A 20,090-nucleotide genomic window follows, 5' to 3' on the forward strand; every position below is an offset into this window, starting at 1 on the left:
TAGCCTTTCAGAACGGAACTCATGTTATGAGAATTGTTTCGATAAAATGGGCATTATCAACTTAAGATTTACTACTCGGAGCCTCGTTTTCATGTCACAATGATCACGTGACCACAACGTGATAAGTTATATCATGTTATATTTAGGTTGTTATTTCATACGTAGCATATTCTTATAATTTTTAGACATTTGAGCCGTGTTTATTGAAAATATGGCACAGTTTAAACCATAGCCTCGTTTCCATGTTGGTGTTTTGAGGTCAGTTTTTAAAACACCCCTTAAAACGTCTCCGTGCGAGTTGCAAAGTTGGCAACATCACTTTTCTTGTCATTTTAGGTCCCCTGAACACAACCAGGCTAGTGGCTTGCTTTCTTCACGAATTGCCCACGGAACCTGATTTTTGAACATATGCTCCTGGACTAATTACTTATCCATTATTCTCTTACTGGTCCATTTATTTTTAAAAAAATGCCCAGTCCTAGGAACATACAAAAAAAGGCTAGGAAAGAAAGCTTCAGCATGAGATTAAAGCTAAAGGGAAGAAAGCCATTTATGCAATCTGAATGGCAACAAAGTGAGGCAATTTTGACACCAAAGTTATGTTTGCATTAATTGTCGTTGTTTATTTCAGCTTATTGAAGCCCAGACTTTATCTGTTCTCTGCATTTCGTTAGCATGAACAACGTGGAACCCCTTATAATTTAAAACCAGATAATTCACCAAATGGCAATACTAAGGCAGACAAAGGGTGAAACAAAAACAAATTAATAATATTTTTGTCAAGCCTAATTTCTTTGGAGCCTAGTGCTACTCTACCTTTATGAGCCCTGAAAGGGGAGGGGGGGGGGGGGGTCTCCTGTATCACTTGTCTGAAATTTAAAATGCCCCGTGTGGCTTTTTCATTGTTACCGTACTTTTTGCTGGCTGACAGAAATTGAAAGAAAACTGTTGAAAGAATGCTGTCATAGTTTGCTGTTGCTACTTTTTGGGCCATGCAACGTGTTGGAATTTATCAGCTGGCAGGGCCTCCTGGATGCATGCTAGTCTTACACAAGTTCTCTGCCCCGCCCGCCCCCCGCTCCCCCAGTTGTTAGCTTGGCCGACAACTTGCCATAGGGTGACAAGCCGGCAGTGTTGTCCACTTGTGCAAAGTTTGCCTTTTGCAATAAATGAAAGCAAAAAATAAATAAATGATAGCATTGCAGTTTCTCTGATATTTTGATCTCAAAACAACATCTTGCTTACAAAAGGTCAGGTTGCAGCTCTTGCAAGGTTTTGCATGAATGACTTTTTACCCTTTGAGACAACAGTAAAACAAACAACAGGAACAATGCCCCTAGCCCCAGAAACAATAGCAACTGCGCATGCTACACTTGAGGGCCAGTAGAATTACAAGCTTTCGAAAGCTGCTACACTTCTATTGCAAAATGGCTTCAGCAACCACCTGTTGCTGCTATATAGATGCAGTAATAAATTATTTTTTTTTATTTTATTAATTATAGAAAAGCACTTTAAATACAAAGGTTCAAAATAGCCTGATAAAAGTCTAGCAATAAATATGCAATGCTATTGTCAATAACAACAACTATACCTTGCGTGGGTGGGGCTGTACTGCTAGGGGGCAAATAAATTAACTTAGACACCTTGCAAGGTTCTAGACCAAAACAGGATATTTCCAAAGCAAGTTTTACATACAGTGAATCCCAATTTCTGTAACGCTCAATTTCTCGAGCTTCCCAATAACTCAAACCAAAAGTCATTAACCTTAGCTTCCTTGATTCGAGCACTTCAACTTTATCCTCTATTTCTCAATTGGAACTGTCTGATTATTCATACCAATAATTTTCATTCCCTTTGAGAACTAAGGATTTCACTGTATAATTAATTCCGCAACCGCTTTTTGGGTAGCCTGAATTTCAGACGTCCCTCACTGGTTGCCTGCTTCTGAGAATCAACCAATAAAAATCACTACCTGGTTTTCAGGTTAAGTGAGTCATCACTGGATGGCATTAGAGGCAGATTTTTTCAGACATCCCTTCTCAGAATCAGGCGACCGGAGAGGACAGGCTACTTTCTGGGTTAATAAGCCAAAATTTAAAAGACCAAATGGATTTCATCATTTACTCTTTTCACATCACAGTTGAACTTCTTGCACTCTCTTGACAAAGTCTTTACAAGCCACTTTATACCCTCCTCTTTGGCTTTGTTAACTCGCATGTGCTTGATCTGAGTCGGCACCATTCTGAGGCCAGTTAAGAAGCCTGTTTCTGGATTTATGTCAGCAAAGTACATCAAAGAAAGATCATCACGGAAGCCTTCATGACCTGTGATTCCTTCATAGTCATTCAAAAAGTCACCACAGCCATAAATAATAAGTCTACCATTGTGCACCTCAATGCCTTTCACATGATGTGATGAATGCCCATAAATGACGTGAACCCCTGCCTCATCAATTGCTTTGTGTGCAAACTTTATGAAGGAAGAGTCAACACTCCAACCCCAGTTTCCTCCCCAGTGAGCTGACAAGACAATAATGTCGCCATCTCTTTTGTACTTTTCAACTTGCTCTTTTAGCTTGCTTACTGCCTTACTTGGCTCATAAAACTCAAGGATGTTAACTCCTTCTCTGTTTTTCCTTGCCCGCCAAGAATCAGGAACTCCGCTAGAGGAGTGGCCAGCAGCAAAGACCAATACCCTGGTTTCCCTCTTAGCCATTGGAAAAACAGCAGGTGATTTTGCTTCCGAAGAATTACGTCCTGCTCCTGCAAACTTGATACCAGCATTTTCAAGGGTATCCAGAGTTTCCAAAAGACCAGGAAACCCCCAGTCGGCCACATGATTGTTTGCCAGGACACAGCAATCGACACCAGCCGATTGGATGACGTTTACATTTTGTGGATGCATACGATAATGTATCCCCTTCATTGGCCATGGTTTATCACAAGTTGTCACTGAAGTTTCCAAGTTGATGATTCTTAGATCTGGCTTCTTTTCTTGAAGTATTTGTATTGCATCCCCCCAGACGTAATCCACTGGTCGTTCACTTTTGTCAGGAAGCGGACCTGTTTGTGTCGTTGCTAAAGACACATAGTCCCTTGCGTCAAGCCCATTGCTCTCATAGAGTATAGGGTCGCAGGAGTGCTCTAGGATCATGTCGATGCCTCGCCCTAACATGACATCTCCCACCATGAACAAAGAAATTGGAGCAGTCATTGTCTGCAAGTTGAAAATTAAATTACATAATTTAGTTTCAGTAAATAAATTAATATAAAAGCAATCATTTCAATTTCAATCTGTGTTGAAACACGTGTGCGATTATTGGAAAAACCTTATCAACCAACTGATGGATCCTGATGGAATAACACGTAACAAAGTATAATACGCAGCTGTGTAAAATATTAATTGAAGCAAATTAACTGATAAAAGCATTGTTTTCTTACCGTACACCTTTGAGAACTATAAAGATCGCGCCTTGCTTCTTTCAAAACTTCAGAATTAGACAACTGAAGCTTGGATTTCGAGGTTCCCATCCAACAAGACCCCACAAAGGTAAACAATATTCGGAATCCGCAAGCATTGGATCTGAGGCACGTTTTTAAAAACATCTACATGTAACTTCTAATTTTGGAAACTTTCGTGATCTTAGCTCCAGTTTGAAATGTAAACAAAACATCGTAACTGCGTTTTTTTCTTTGAAAAACAATACGAAATTGATGTAATTGTGCAGGAAAGTTTTCTATACCTCAATAAGGGGAGTGCTAGATCTAAATTCTGAAACACACATCGAACAATTCCAGGTTATTTTTCTGTTATCCGACTTTGTCCGATTTGCACACGAACACTACCGACAAAATATCGAGGACATCCGAGTTCTTATTTGAGCCGTTCCAGTCTTCCCCAGTTTGTAATCGGCTCAAGATGGCGGAAGCGCTCACGAATGACAGCAAATTTTTCTGCTAGTTTCTGGCCTGATTTGCAGTCAAATGCTGTGATATTTTAAGCTAGCTGGGCTCATTTTCTCGAGAAAAAGTTGAATGACAATCAAGCTGGGGCTCTTAAACGATGTCCAGGTGCGGTTTTTATGCCCGGCCGATGTCGAGGAAGTCAAACGCTTGTGTCGCGAATGGTTTCCAATCGAGTGAGTATAAATTTTATTCTGCATGCAGAACGGGAGTTTTAGCTGGAAATAGCGAAAAATAGTATCAAGCTTATTGATTACAATAAAATTAGTTGGAAGAATGTCAAAAAGGCTTCTAGGATTTAGTTCAGTCGCGAATAAATGTTTCTAGTTTATGCAAAACACGAATGAACTTGACGGGTTTGTGTTTTGACGGGCGACGTTTATGAATAGCAAAAAGCATATTCAACTCAATTCTTTGAACGAGGGGAAGCTCATCTGGGTTTAATTCTCATACCTTTTTCAGTTCAAAGAAAAAGGCGTCATTTTAATCAGGCGTCTTCTTAGATTAATATACATATAATTTGTTTCAATTCACCAAGTGCGCCGTTGACAAAGTTGCTAGTTAAATAAAGACTTCACAAAAAACTATGTTGATTGCGTTAGCTTCACTCGTTTGCATAATAATGAACGAAATTATTCTTTAAAGTAAACCTTTGAACTGTGAAGTTGTATTATGGATGTTCAGGAAAGTTTTTTCAACATTATACACGTAGTGCACTGAAGTGTTGCTATGGCATATGAGAATTAAGCAAGTAAAAATGTCAAGTGCAAAGCACACCACCCTGCGAGCAGAGCCCCTTCTTTTTCCACTGATATACTTGAAAAGAAGGGGCTCTGCAAGAATCGTGTAAAATCTTTGTTGAGCATGCGCGAGGTTTACGCGATGCTTGCGCGTTTAGCTTGCGCGAGGACCACTTAATCTTAGCATGCGCGCGCGGAATGGCGTGTCGGATCGTACAAGACATTGTGAACGAAGTGTTTGTTTTACAAGTTCTTTTCTTTGAAAAGCGTCTGAGTTCCCTCAGTAAAAACACGTCAAGCACCGCTGAGGTCGTATAAGTGACTTTATGGTAGAGATGTGCTATTTAAACCGTGAAATTTCTTCTTGGTTTGCGAAAAAACGAGATCTTAAATGATCCACAAGCTGCACACGCGCAAAAATGGTAGCAGATGGCGAGAGCAATCGTCAGCTCTAGTGCTTTCGAGAGCGTACTGTGGGCTCCGTCTTGGCCATTAGTTTCTCCAAAAATTAATGCCCGCGCAGCAAAAACCGGTTTAATCCGGACTGACCAGCCCAAACTTTGGGGCTGCGGTGACTTCAAAGAAATGACACGATTCACGCAGAGCCTCTTTCTTCTACTTCCCAAATCTCAACCGTAGGGAAGTTAAAAGAGGCTCTGCACGCAGGGTGAAAGCACACAGTCAGTCAAGGGGGTTTAGAAGGTGCTGATTTAGACAGTACAGCTCTATGACATATGACTTTGTAGTGTATGCTGCCCACATCATGCAAACATCGTTTACAACTTTTATCATAGAACATTCTTTGAGACTACAATCAAAACTTACAAATTATTTTGCTTGCGATTATTGTGTATGACACCAACTGTACACAATTATTGTTTATTCCTGTCCTACACAACAATCGCAAGCAAATTGTCAGTTTTGATTTACATGAGGCTATTCATGTTGAAGAGTGTTGTCACCCTCAGTACTGTCATCAGCATGTTGCATGGGACAATTACATTGTTGCATGTGATTGTCTTACAAAACAATCACAAGCAAATTGTAGGTTTTGATTTGGGATTCTCCCATCATTCCAAGTGGCTAATTGCTAAAATAAACAAAAGAAATACAGTTGAACGTTTTAAGGTGATTCCCTAGTATTGCATTGCGCATCCTTACTGCACAGAATTTTACGCATAATTAGGGCGTGCACACAAAGAAAATGGCGGCCTTTTTAATAATAATAATAATAATATTTAATACTTATATTGCGCTTTTTCTATAAAAATATTCAAAAGCGCATTACAATAATTATTATTAAACTAAATTAAAAAAGTTTTCTATGCGGCTTGGCTCGGGCTAGAGAGAAATCATCATTTTCTAGTTAACGAGTTCAGTGACTTATCATTTTTTTCTCTTAATTCGAAAGTAGTGATCAAATTCTTTCTATAAATGAATACAGGTCAATTTCTATGGCAGAATAATACATTATCAACGAAAACGTGTACTTTGCCAGTATTCGCAAAGGAAATATAAGGAAATATATGGCAAATACAAGGTCTTCCTGCTCCTAAACGAATACGGTGACCCCCCCTTTATTATTTCAAATTTAACTTCCCTTAAGGTAAACAACCACCTGGCAAAGTTTGGTTGGTTATCTATGAGCAGCTCTATTTCAAGGGAATTACCTTAAAATTTAATATGAACATCAAAAGGGACCGAGCTGAGTGTCTGAACTATGACCATTGATAAATCAAAACACCCCGCCTCACCCAGGCTTTTAAAGGAATCTTTAAATTACAATATGGATATTTTTCCTCCTATCTGCACAGGTACCCAGATATTTGGTATGAGGAGATAACATCAAGTTCCCGGTTCTTTTCGCTAGCAGCGACCTTGAACCATAATATTATTGGTCTCCTTGTGGCAGAAGTGAAGACAAAGTCTTTATGCAACAAAGAGGTAAAGTAGTACAGGGTATCAAAACTTGTGTAAAGACTTGTATTGGGTGGCCAAACATGCTTACAAGTGTGGACAAGTTGTAAAAAAGCCAACTGTTTCAAGACTATAGGCTTAGCCCTGCATGGTCAATATATAACAGATAATATTATGCATTCAACATGTGTTGACTTACTTTGGTTCACCTGAATGTGAAAAGTTTGCATCAACATTTGTGTAAATATTGATCTTAGCCAAAGTGATGATCAATGCAAGTCATCACAAGTTACACATGTGCATACAAGTCCTGGCCATTCCGCAAATGGAGTTGCAAGTAGATGCAAGTTGAAAACTGCAATCTTGCAGTCTACTTGCTCTCTAATTTCTTGGTCATGCTGGTTAGAGCGGTTTTCACTTGAGTGTCGAAAGTAAATTGCGTTTGCTTTGGTTTTGCATTACTACGCTAGTGATTGGCTTAATAATTTCGCGCCACTTTTTCAGCCAATCAGAACTAAAACCGAAACCAATCGTGACTCGCTTGTGCACGTTTTCCCGCACTTTGTGCCAGCTACGTGTATTTGCTTAGAGTTTTGATTGGTTCACTGGATTGTCTGTGTCCTTTATGATTGGCCAGAGTAATTACTTTGGTTTTGGTTTTGCGACACTCAATTGAAAACTGCTCTTACTAAGGGAGGTGCGGTGGCCTAATGGTTAGCACAATGGACTCTGTATCAAACGGTCCAGGTTCGAGCCCTGGCTGAGATCATTGTGTTGTGTTGTTGGGCAATTTACTGCTGGGGGGTAACCCTGCGATGCACTAGCATCCCATCCAGGGGGAGTAGAAATATCCCTAGCTGCTTAATGCTACAGAAACCAGGATAAGCTCTGGCAAGTATGGGCCACTTGGTTTGAGGCTTTACCTCTATGCTGGTAAAGTGCTATTTGGTAACATTACTCCTTACACATGTAGTTAAGTGCAGTAAACGCCTTAGTTTAATGCAGTAAACAATGAGAGTGTGAACCGCTTGGCTCCTCTTAATCCATGACCTGAGAACGTAAAATCAGCTGAGTTTATGATCTAAAGCATGAATTGTCTACTTCTCTTTTGTAGGATGCTGGCATCCTTTCATTCACTTTTAGTGACGACACCCAAGTGGCTTATATTCTTAGCATTGGTGTGGTCAAAGTTTTTAGAAGACATGGAATAGGTAACCAATCATCATTTATTACAGAATAATAAACAGATTTTCTTTTAATAGACTCCAAAACAGTCTATATTTTTAACATGAGTTTATAATAGGCAAAACATGGCAATAATCCCAAAAGGAACTGGAACAAGTCAAGTGAAAACTTGAGTGAGATTGAGTGCCATCTTCACTCTTACCTTGCCCTAGCAGTGTGAAAACACATGAAGCTGTAGTGTCCCCATTTAGTTGTAAAGATAACAATTGCATTGAGTTATAAACAGAGCATTATCTGCATGATTGTACAGGAAGTTCTTTCCTTGTATTTCAGGGTCCCTTCTATTAGATAGTTTGCTCTCGCACCTCACCACACCCGAGAGACAAAACTGCAAAGCTGTCTATCTTCATGTTTTAACTACAAACTCAGCTGCAATGAAGTTTTATGACAAGAAACATTTCAGACAGTTTCATTACCTGCCTTTGTACTATTCTATTGATGGAATGCACAAGGATGGATTCTCTTACGTACTTTATATCAATGGAGGCGAACCCCCCTGGACACTTGCATATCCTTTGAAATTTGTGGGGATCTTTTTTTTGTGGGGTTTGTTTTTTTAGTGTTTATAGTGTTAAGATATTTATGATTGACTAGACCCATGCCAGTTGCTCCACTAGTTTTGTAGCAAAAAGCAACTCTAATGGAGTATTGCTACCCCCCTTAATAGTATGCTTCTTAATCACAGGTTACACCCAGCATTTTATTTTTCTGGGTGGAGGCACGGTGGCCTTATGGCTAGCACGCTGGTCTCCAGATCAAGAGTCTGCTGACTGGGTTTGAGGCCTGACCAGCATCAGTGTGTTCTGTTCCTGGGTCAATACACATACATTATTATGTGACTCTCATGGTGTCTTTCTCTACCCAGATGTTTAAATGGGTACTTGCAAACTTAATGCTGGTGTAGCCCTGCAATGGACTAGCATCCCATCCAGGGAGGGGAGTAGAAATATTCGTAGTCACACTATGCTTCAAAAACCAGGATAAGGAAGGACCAGCATCTATCCTGATGGACCGCCAGCCCAAATGCTGACTTAACCTTTTATTTAATTTTCTGTAGGGAGAAAAACTGTGAGTGTAAGTGTCTCTCCTGAGAAAACAACTGCACAAAAAGTACCAGCCAGGGTTAAAACCCAGCTCTAGAACACCGCGGTTCCCCTTTTAGGTCAGGTAGAAAAGACAGGAATATTTTTTAACCATGCGTTTTAATCTGAATTTCAATGCCTCACAGCAAGCTTTTCCCTTAACATGAACTACTGATGCCTTAACATTTATTGGAGGAAAACTGTCCCAGCTGCGACTCTGCAAGTTGCCGTTATATTTGATGAGTTGCTGCTATAACTGGCTACTGTGGGTTGCTCCTATTCAGTCCATAAGAGACTCATGCGTTCGCATCCTGTGACGTCCTAGTGTGGCACTTAGTGGCGTTACTAGAAACAAGTAAAATAATCAACAGAGTATTATTAATGATAAAAGCAATTTGATGTACAGTGTAAATTCTGATATAAGGAACTTACTGGTGCTGCAAAGAAATGTCATGGACTGACCATTTTTCTGGTAAACACACTGTCACTGCCATGTATATAGTATGCTCTGGGTACAACAAATCAAGATTTTTTTGCTACCAAGCATACTTATTACACCAAGCGTCACCTCATAAGAATTTTTTGTAATGTCAATTTTTGCAGATATTTAAGACAATGAGATGATTTCCTAAAACTTTCAATACTTTATCCACTTCTCGGAGCTTTATCAATCAATTGTTTCCATTGTCAAGATTGTTGTAAGTTAGTGTTACAATACTCATTTTACCCTCTAGACTGTTCTATAAGTAGGCAGGAATTTTAAGAACACAAGAGAAATGCATAGAGAAGCTTAAGGTACAGCCAAGTGCTTTTTCCACTTCTGACATTCTTAAAAATTTAAAAGTACTTATATTAATATAACTGAGTATTTACTCAAAAATGCATTAGGAGCAATTTTACTTTCTTTTATAATATAAAATGTTCAAGAAGTTGCATGTGCTACAACTCTTGACATAGGGTGATGATTTATAGTGAACGCGAACTGGCAAATTGTATGGCATGTTATTTCTTGAGCTTTTTACAAACCGTCTTATGTAACATGTGGAAGTGGACTTTCATCTTAAATCATTATTTTCCTTACAAAATGGAACAATAACAACTTTATTCGCACCCTTAATTAAATTCAATTTACAATACAGCAGTGCTTGCTAAATTAAAATATGTATTATTGCGCTTTTCAGTGAAATGCGAACTCTGAAATTCAATCCTCGACCAACGATTTACGCTTTTTGCTGCCGTCAATCATCTTAGCGGACCTCTCGGGAAACAGACGTTCACTTCACCTGGGTCAAAGGGTCACATCTCTCGATTGTGATTGGTAGATTTCGATCCATTTTGTTTGTTTCTGTTTTTCATGGTTCGCTAGCTGTCGCCATAATTATGATTGACGGCAGCGAAAAACGCAATCGTTAGTTGGATTTTGAATTTCAGAGTTCGCATTTCACTGAAAACCGCAATAATTAAATTGTTTTCATGTGCTAAGGCTTGCCATGAAGTTCTTTTAAAAGATTTTTTATTTTTCAAAACAATTTGACAACCCACTTTTGTTTCCTATAAGTGATAGCAGAAACCCATATTATGGGTTTCTGGTGATAGTTAACAATTATTCACCAAACTGGAGGTAAATACTTAATAGTGGTGGATATTTTCCAAGCTGCAAAGCGGCGAGGTAAATATCCACCACATTCACCGACACTGAGGTGAATAATTGCTTTAGTATATACCACACAAGTTGAATAACTAGCGGACCGAAACATCACTTTCGGTAAACAAAGCGACGCGCAAAGGCAGTTTGCTTCTCTTTAGCTGTTCTGGGGTGAATAGTACTTTGCAAATCACCTCTGAGTTAACTAATCAGCGTGCGCGGCAAGCACTTTTCACTTGTGCGGTATATACTAATAAACTGTATGTACAAAGTGTTGTTATTCAAATTTGGGTACCATTTATGCAAAGTGTCTATTGTCCTTTTTTGTCTCCATCCCTGTAATTAATGTTAATACACATTTAATGTAAATGAGTTTTTGAAAAGATTTTTTGTTGGTTTCTCAGTTTCTCAAGATTGTGTACACCATTGTAAATATACTGAATTACTTGTGAATAAGAAATCGATGTGTTTACATACATTCTACAAACTTCAGAATGAGTTTGGCGAAGCAAAATAGCTTGTGTACACACAAGTGCTTTTGGTTTCAAATACACCCAAACTCGCCGTTTGAGAGTTTTTAACTGGCTAATTATGTAAACACAAGTAGTTTTCTTTTTCTCTTCTTAAATAAAGTAATGTACAACGTGTCAGCTTGTGTTTTGTTTCTTTTTTGACAGGATCGTTGCTTTTCTTTTCCTACAGAGAACCATTTTTTGTTTTGTTTCTTTGGGATAAGTCAGAAAGAAATCAGTTTTACCAAGCACTTAGATATAGTACTTTATCTGTGCTCAACTCATTTTTAACGGACACCTCTGCCAGACGGACACCTGATGTTGACGCGCTTGAAAAGCACTAAATTAAAAAGGCTTACTGCGGCTTTCAATTACACGCGAGCTATGACGTTCAAAACCTAACTAATAATGTGCGTTTTCCCACGGGGGGTACTCAGGTGACAGGTGACGGGGATAATAGAAGTTTTTTGGAGGTTAGAAATTTTAGATTCCGGGATTTGTTTGGGAAGGAAAATTTAGCAAGTATTTTTTTTTTTTTTTTTTTTTTTTTTTTTTTTGGGGGGGGGGGGGGGGGGGTGGAGGGGGGCGCTTGATTGAAGTAGGAATTTTTGGGTATTAAAAACCAGTCTTAAATTTCTTGGTAGTGCCTTGGCTGCGTAGTTCTGCGAAAAAAGTATAAGCAAACGTCTTTTTATAATGTTTTTCTTTTTGTTATATTTCCCTTTTAGGAAATTTTATGTATCAGACTGAATTGGCCGGGATTTTTTGGGGTTAATTTTTGGTCTAGGGATTTTTTGGAGGTTATGTTAGAAGCCATACTGATTTTTTTGGGTCTTGATTTTTGCCTGATTCGATCATCCCCGTCACTTGAAATCCCAAGTTCCCCCCCCCCCCCCCCTGGGCGTTTTTCGCTGCCGTCATTCATAATTAGGACGATAATCAACGAGCCTAAAAAAACAGACAAGGTGGATCGAAATCTTCCAATCACAACCCACAGAAAGGTCCCCTATGATGATTGACAGCACGACAAACGTAACCGTGAATTGAGCTGAGTTCGCGTGTTCGATTTAGCACCCCCCTTCCGAATACGCGCCCCCCTTCGAATGTGTTTTTGTCAATGAGCGCCCCTATTCCAATAAGCGCCCTTATTCTAATAAGCGCCCCTATTGTGGATAACTTAACAGCCCTTTCTGAAGTAATCGACACCGAAAAGATAAACTCATAAACATTCACCGTACCGTACATGTATATATTTACAGCTAAAATGAACGATTCTTTTAAAAGTAACTGAACTTTCAACAATTTGTTACTGTTACAGTTTCTGTTTTTGTTAGTTTTTTTTAATATTTATTAAAGTTTTGTTTTGAACATTTGGTTGTTTCGCAAAAAATTAAATAAGCGCCCTCTCCCGAATAAGCGCCCTGTTTCGATTAAGCGGTCCTCCCTTTAGGTGCCAAAAGTAAATAAGCGCCCCGGGCGCTAAAATGAATCATTACGGTAAGCGCGTTTGATACAAAAAGACCAGACGCATAAGTAATGCCAACGAATACAAAGAATCTTGAGCTTAGTAACAGTTTCCTATGCGAGGGGACCTACGATAATCTTGGCCAAATTTCGTAAAACTCTGACAAACCTACATACCCTATTAATTCAGCGAAGTAAACATCGACGGAGTCAAGTTTTAAGGCTCGCGCGTGCTAACCGAAGCCGTCAATTTTTATAATATTATAAAGCAGTCCAATGAGAGTAAGCGCAGACAAGTAGTGTTAGATGAAATTATTAGAGATTGTATGATATCATAGGCATTAGGCGGGTGAAGTAATTAACACGGAACAATTTAACTGGAGGTCAGAGAGTTCCCGGGAGAGAGTTGCACATGAGGATGTTATTAGCGAACCGTGCACATTTCGCGAATGAGAGAGTTTTACAGTAATACCATTCATGTTGGTGTACATACAGCTTCTAGTACAAGAAGCCCCGGTTTATGGTTACCGAATTTCAAAAATCCACATTTGATCAAAACAAGGCTTGAGAATTTACATGGGATTTTCATTTACACCGCCATTCGTGACCCCAGTTTCTAGACCGTGCAAAACAAATCAACGTAGCAGTCAGTCATGCGCAAAGAAGAAGAGCTTTACATAAACATTCTCGTCCCCGGAGCTACTTGCTTTTAACGACCACGTGACCAAAAAACGAGAGCTCTGGGAACGAGAATGAAAGCGCTGTGACAAGATTCACGCAAACGCAGTAGACGTTCTTTTTTCATTTTTGGCGGGAGGGACGACATTTGTAATACAAGTAGAGCAACCCAGCAAACGTAACAGAAAAAAATTCTCGCTTTTACATTAAGCAAGTTCACACGTACTTACAGTCCTTGTAACGTAGTCGATAACTCTACGATGTTTAAGCATATTTGGTGGAGGGGCAGTACCACGTAGTGATAAAACATGGAGCAGGGAACATATTGAATAATTAAGACACTTATATTTGATTGGATGTATTAACGAACAATTAAACGCATGCTTCAAGGAAGAATCTTCGTCTCGTGCTCTCGAGTTAGTTTTAAGTTTTGTAAAGAAAATTGGTCGATAGCCTTCCTACATAAAGAAAATGATTGCAAACACCATTCTAATTTACTAGACGAAAGACCATAAATGCACCATGTTTTGGATGCGCGCGCTTATAACGCGTGAATTTATGTACAGTGACAACCTCGTAGACCGGGTTTTCGTTCCCCTTGACCAGCGTTTCGTCAAGCTTGCACATGCACAGTAAGGAGTGAAGACCCAAGGTACGAGATTGGATAAGTAAATTAAAATAAAGAAGCACAGCCCAATCCAAGAAAATCGTGATCACCTGAAGGATTAGTTAAATCGGTAAAATATTTATGTCATCACCAGTTCTTTGGTCGTGACCGATAAGGCCACAATGGCCTTGTAAATGTGTTACTGTGATTAAACTTTTTTAAAACTGCTCCTCGAAACTAAGAAATTCACGGGCAAACAACCTCGTTTCCACGCTCAAGGAACTGATAGAGCCCTGAAAACAAGTCCTTGTGATAGGTTCCCGTATTGAAGGGCTCCTTGTTTGAATTCCTCGACCCAAGAAGAGGGGAACATGCCTGTTATGTAATTAGGAATTGAGCTGTGGACGAATACAATTGTTAAATTCTCAGGTTGACTGGAACAGCAAAGGAGGTACCCTTGAATTTTATACTTTTAGCCAGGAAATGTAAAACGTAATGGTACGTAAGAGAAAGAAACATCATCGACGTACATATGCTCGAGGTGATTTTTGAAGAGTGCGTCATCAACTATAGCCTTACGAGTCCCTAGCTCTAAATTTAGTTATTTTACAAAGAAATGCACGCATTTCATAAGTCTTTAAATAAGTTAGGGTGGTTATTACAAGACAAAACTGCTTTTCTGTTAGTCAGAGCAATTTTAGGACTATTATCACAAATGATAGTCCCCTGAAGTTGAACAAACAGAGGAACATTGTTAACAGAAAATTCCTTGTAATCGATCCCGAAATGAAATATGCTGGCAAAATATCATTATTGTTCGTAGAATCCGAGTTTTTTTTACAAGCAGTGAACAATATTTTCTTCCCCGTTGGTCTGTTAAACTGTGTTATGGTCGGACCGTTAGGCTAGCCGCCTATGGAGCAGCACATTCACAACTGCATTGATTGGCAGTACACGCCAGTACAGGTCTGACGAAATTTGCCCGCCAAACCGACCGGCTGCTCAACGCGTGCCAAAAGATTCGTGTGTCAATCGGTGAGTGAGTCTTCTCTGTTCAACATTAATTAAAGCTTGGTCAAGCCCGAACAAATAGAATAGACAATGTTTGATGTCGAACTTTGCTTCATGAATGGAAAACTTCCAAAATACGGACAACGTTTGTTGCGGACTGTTTATTGCCTTCAAAATACGGACACAGTTTATTGCGGACCGCAGTTCAAAATGGCTTGTTCAGTCAATGCCGGCCGAGCCGGGCTACCGGCCTTTTCAAGGAGGTTTCTTTAAACTATTAGAAGAACACCCGTGTGCTAAAAGCAATTTAAACAACTCGTTTATACCGATCATTTTTGTTAGGCAACTTAACACAGTTTTGTGAGAGGGAAAGAAACTCATACGCGTTTCACTTGTGTTTAAGGCAAGGGTTAAGTTTTACTCATCTTCACTTGGCAAGCTTCCTAAAAGATTAAAATTTTTCCAATAGCTGAGCAACACTAAGGCACTTTGTTCTATTGCATGCTAAATTATCGTTATAAACGCCAGCGCTAAAGAGTTCACAAGCAAACGAATTAAAAAAACACAGCAAAACACGAGACAGGCCGGTATAGCTAAAATAGAACAGACATGTTCTTGACAAAGACATCGTCCGTGAAACAGTTTATTAAAAGTAGCCGGCCGCGGGAGGCCGGGGGGGACCCTTTTATAAATATCAGACTTGCTGCACCGTGAGTGGGAAGGGGCATGTTAGCAGGTTAGTTTTGTCATGTGTTTTAATTAACTTTTCCATGTTAACGCAAACGGGTAGCGGATGTGGTAAGCTCAGTTAGGCTAAAGCAAATCCATCTTGTTGTTGGAAATGACTTTCTTACTATACCATCCCTATCAGCTTTTCTCTAGAAAACCCCCTCCCCCGGTCCAGATTTCGCACGGGGCATACGATATCTTTTTTATGCACAAAGGGCTTTCATTAACGTTTTTAGCATACACTTTAAGATCTGATGAATTCGTAAACTATTACCACTTAATTTTCTCAAAGGTTCTTTAACTCGAAGTGACAAAACAAACTTGATTTTATTGTTTTCTTATCAGCTAAAGTCAGTGTTTAGTCTAAGGGTTCTGTATTGTTTAGACAGACGTGTGCCTTCTCAATTTAATAACATCAACCTTGCATCGACTTGCTCTGTTTTGTCGGGTATTTCTGCAAGAAGTAACCTCAGTTTTTGAAAGTTATATTCTGATCTGGGGAAAACAAACAAAAAGTATTTTTAGGTTTGCAGGAAAAAAACAAAACGCTTTTAGACATTCGTTTAAAAACACCTTTCCAAATATTAAGGTGTAAAAATGTCAAAAATGCTAAAATAACAATACTTCTTAAATATATTTGAGTCTGTTATGAACAAACAATCTGCCTTTGTGAGGATTAGCTCAAAAGCGATTTTCACAGGGGAAAAATACAATACAACTGTTCAAGGGGGTATAAAGTCGCTTTTTCTGGTTAATTTTTAACTGTGAAAAGTTCGACAACTGCAACCATTAGGCGCGGGAAATTGAAAAGCGCTGTCAAGATTCTTCCAAATATGGGACGGTGAAAACGACAGTGCGTGGGCAGTTTGAGAAAGAATGTGATTGCCATGGCAACACTGGCTTCTCGGAGTACAATAAGGTTTCTATTGATCGTGGCACTAACAATGACCGCTTTCTTTTGCGGTATTTCAGTTATGTCAGTGATGTTATTATATACACTAAACGGCCAATCCACGTTTGTTTTTTAGCGGATAATTTCCGTTGTGGGAGGAATATGTTGTCATCAATTCGTTGTTCTTCTCGTGGCAAAAAGTACCATTGAGCGAACATGTCGATCGCGAGAAACTTGCCTTTAGACGTTAAACCTAAGGCTACACGCCTTGCGCGTTAGAGAATGTGGCAAGTGCCGTTAAAGTGCCTTGAGACGTTTGCATTCAGACTCGCGAAGTCCTGTTTGCTTTTTCCTGCTTGCGACATGTAACTCCAGAGCAATTTCTTTCACGGAGGATAACGCTGCGAACCGCGGGACCACGACTTGATTGAAGCATCACCCTCACACGAGGTAGGCAAGGCAAATAATCACCGACACTGCAAAACCTTACGCTATTTAGTTGAATCTTAGGTTTAAAATGGCCATTGAACAATTAAATTATATACTGACAACAGAATTACAAATGTATATTTTACGTCATGGCAAGGTATTTACTATTGCAGCTTTTGCAAGGCTTGAGCTTACGATTGTAAAATGTGAGCTTAACACTTTTAGCTTTTTCATGTGATTCAGGTTTTCTGAGAGAATTCCAGATATATTGAGGTGTTTTTAGCAATGTACGAACACATATTTGTCTGAGTTGTATTGTTCTTTTGTTTTTGTTCTTAAAAAAATCACCGGAGCCAAAACAGCTTGTTTTCTCGATCGTCGGGTTCTGCACCGTCGTGGCTAAAAAAATGTTTTCAAGACAAAACAACAAACACAACAATGGTAAAAACAAGCGAAATCAACGATTATTTTTACTTTTTATCTGAAAATTACGTTTACGCTGTTTTTGCAACTGGTTATGTAGCGCAGAATAAAAAATTCCAGAAGGATGTTCGCCTCATGTAACATTTCCGCAGTGAACTGCAATGACCATCTTCTGAAAATCGAACTTTGATCATAAGTTTTTTTTACTACTAAATTGTCAACAATATTTCCTCTGCGAATTTTTGTCATCATACAGAAGGACAGTTAAAAAGGACCGGTAATAACAAAACAGAACATGATAAAAGAAGCTTCGCGGATTTCTTTCTTCCACGTGCACGCTTTGAAGAATCAATGAAAAACAATGCCTTAATTTATGAGAAAGTTCAGGAAAGCATTTTTCGAACATTGCCAAGTGCCATCAATCTTGCGTTCATTGTTCTCGTTCTTAACTAATATCAAGGTTGTTTTTATAAAAATATGCTTGCGAGGTAAACAAAACAATATACTCGAAATATACGGTAGAATCCCGATTTCTCGAATCTTCAGGGGAAACGAAAATTGCTTCAAGAAATCGGAGGTAAATTCAGTGAGACAAGTTCCATCCAAGGAAACTCAAAATTGGTTCGAGAAATCGTGGGTTAAAAAAAGGCTGGATTCTACTGTACGATCTTCAATACGACACGCAAAATAGATTGAAAAAAAAAAAGCTTTAACGTTCCGCTTTGTAGAACTATTGCGAAAAAGGTCATGCAAGAAATGTCTTTTTCTCGTGCGACAAGGATATGGGACCGACAGCCAAAATCACCGTTTTTTCTAGTCTGGATATGTATTTTTGTAAGATGTTGAAATCGAAGCGTGAGATTCGGAAAATGTTCGTTCTTTAAGCTGTACAGTAGAATCCCGATTTCTCGAACTAATTTTGGTTTCTCCTGAAGGTTAGAGAAATTGCGATTTTTCTGTTTTTTAAATTGCCAATTAAAAAATTAAAAATCATCCCAAATAACTTGGAAAATCCCAAAAGATTAAAAATTGTTATACATGAATCGGAATTAATTTCGCTTTACGATATCATCACATAACGCAGTGAAAATAAAAAAAATATCCATTTGGAGATAATGTCCTGTTGTACCACCAAACATGCCAAATTCTCAGAACTAACTTTAAATGAAATGTATGCGAGTAAGTAAGAAGAATCAATGTTTTGAGCTTCGGGTAAAAAATTAAGGTCAATACATGAAGAGATATTGCTCTACAGAGCAACAGAAACGGACGGTTTGTTCTTAATTTGCGGGGTTCAGATTTTTTTTTTGGAGCAAAATAACATTGATCTTGTCTAGACCTGTCTATGCATAGAGTCGAATAGAGATCCTTGCTTTCGCGAGATTTTTATACAAAATGTAGTTTAATCACGTGCTTTGACACTTCAGCTTTATAATATACGAAAACGAATTCTGAGCATTGTAAATCACGTAAACTGTCTGAGATATGAGCATTAAATTTCTCAAAAATCTCACCAAACCCTGATTTTCTCAAAATGAGCTCGAAAAAAATCGAGGTAAACGCTTCGCAATCGGTTTAGTTGTCTGTTTTAGCAATCTTGAGCAATAAGGCAATTGCGTTCATCTGCGTGTTTATATCGTTTCAAAACACAATTTTGAGCTTTTCATTCGAATTAAAAACACAGATTCATACGTCAGTGAACGACCACATTTATAAGCAGTTCATGTTACAGAATCGTCTAAAGAAGCGTAACTTAAACTTTTAAATTTTAGACCAAATTGAAGGTGGCGAATCGCTTACAAAAAAGCCTGACCTACTAGCCAATTTAGGACTATCTTGTGACAGAATCGCTAAAAATGACGTGACTTACCCTAATACGCGCAGGTAACAGAATCGTCTAAAAGAGTGTGACTTGGCCCTTTTATAAGCAGTTTGTAACGGAACTGTCTAATAGTGTGACATAGCCTAGCAGATTGCAACAGAACCTCCGAAAATAGCACACCTTCCTCCTTTAAGTTCCGACTTAACAAAATTGTCTAAATAGCGTCACCAACCCCCTTTTCAAGCAGATTATAAGAGAACTAGCTAAATTGCGTGACCAAGGCTCTATATGAGCAGTATAACACAATCGTCAAAGTAGCGTGACAGAGTTGTCTAAAGTGTGAACCAGCTTATCAGATTGTAACAGAATCTCCTAAAACAGCGTGACCTTCTGGAGCAGACTGCAACAGGTTCGTGTGAAATAGCGTCATGGCCAATTTTATAAGTAGATTGTATGAGACTGGCCCAAAAATAACTTTTCCGGTATGTATCAGAGACACCCTGTCCTTTATATAGGGTCGTAACCAGGTATATGGGATCAGGGATCACAGCCTTGGGATCGGGATCATAGACCCGGAATCCCGGGTCACAAGTAGGGGACCCGGAAAGGCCAATAAGAGGGGAAAAGAAGGGAATAAGGGAAAAATTTTCCCCCTTTTGGGGGAAAAAAAAAAAAATTTATAGCCCAAATTTTGGGAAAAGGAAAAAAAAAAATAAGATTCGCCCTGTTTATATGTAACATAATTACCTGGTCCAACTAACCTAACCTTTTCAATTTAAAAGCAGGTTGAACACAATCACCTAAAATAGCGTGACCTATCCTTTTTCAAGAAAACAGTAACACATAAACCTAGAAATAGCGCGAGGTAGACTTTTAACGATCAGCATGTAACAGACAGCAGATAGTGATAAGATAATAATCGCATTAAATAG

The 20,090-nt window shown here is 38.9% G+C and overlaps 2 protein-coding genes and 1 long non-coding RNA gene across 4 annotated transcripts in view; 1 reads left to right on the plus strand and 2 right to left on the minus strand.

The window, feature by feature from the left end:
• Window positions 1-852: 852 nt before the first annotated feature.
• LOC144633893 (putative polyglutamine synthesis accessory protein MT0602) lies at window positions 853-3,838 on the minus strand. The gene is made up of 2 exons (XM_078492819.1): window positions 3,441-3,838; window positions 853-3,216 (listed from the first exon to the last, which is right to left on the minus strand). The coding sequence occupies exons 1-2, from the start codon at window positions 3,603-3,605 to the stop codon at window positions 2,095-2,097; spliced, it is 1,287 nt and encodes a 428-aa protein (XP_078348945.1). The 5' UTR covers window positions 3,606-3,838; the 3' UTR covers window positions 853-2,094.
• Window positions 3,839-3,886: 48 nt separating this feature from the next.
• LOC144633922 (N-alpha-acetyltransferase 60-like) lies at window positions 3,887-10,108 on the plus strand. Its single transcript, XM_078492853.1, has 5 exons — window positions 3,887-4,138; window positions 6,517-6,646; window positions 7,734-7,830; window positions 8,138-8,371; window positions 9,118-10,108. The coding sequence occupies exons 1-5, from the start codon at window positions 4,035-4,037 to the stop codon at window positions 9,261-9,263; spliced, it is 711 nt and encodes a 236-aa protein (XP_078348979.1). The 5' UTR covers window positions 3,887-4,034; the 3' UTR covers window positions 9,264-10,108.
• LOC144633927 (uncharacterized) overlaps window positions 9,170-20,090 on the minus strand; it is a 47,675-nt gene continuing 36,754 nt past the window's right edge. Inside the window, exon 12 of one of the 2 annotated variants that reach the window (XR_013567119.1) lies at window positions 9,170-9,291. This is a non-coding gene — a long non-coding RNA (uncharacterized LOC144633927). The remainder of the gene's footprint in view (window positions 9,292-20,090) is intronic. The other variant, XR_013567122.1, reaches the window with a different exon arrangement.

Source organism: Oculina patagonica, chromosome 12 (assembly GCF_052425735.1).
Source record: "Oculina patagonica isolate OP01 chromosome 12, crgOcupat, whole genome shotgun sequence".
Classification (NCBI taxonomy): Eukaryota; Metazoa; Cnidaria; class Anthozoa; order Scleractinia; family Oculinidae; genus Oculina; species Oculina patagonica.

Coding starts and splice junctions, on each gene's coding strand:
- LOC144633893 (XM_078492819.1), bottom strand. CDS start 3,605: ATGTTTTTAAAAACGTGCCTCAGATCCAATGCTTGCGGATTCCGAATA. Junction 3,217..3,440: donor ATAGTTCTCAAAGGTGTACG/GTAAGAAAACAA, acceptor TTCAACTTGCAG/ACAATGACTGCTCCAATTTC.
- LOC144633922 (XM_078492853.1), top strand. CDS start 4,035: ATGACAATCAAGCTGGGGCTCTTAAACGATGTCCAGGTGCGGTTTTTA. Junction 6,647..7,733: donor AGTCTTTATGCAACAAAGAG/GTAAAGTAGTAC, acceptor TCTCTTTTGTAG/GATGCTGGCATCCTTTCATT. Junction 7,831..8,137: donor TTTTAGAAGACATGGAATAG/GTAACCAATCAT, acceptor CTTGTATTTCAG/GGTCCCTTCTATTAGATAGT.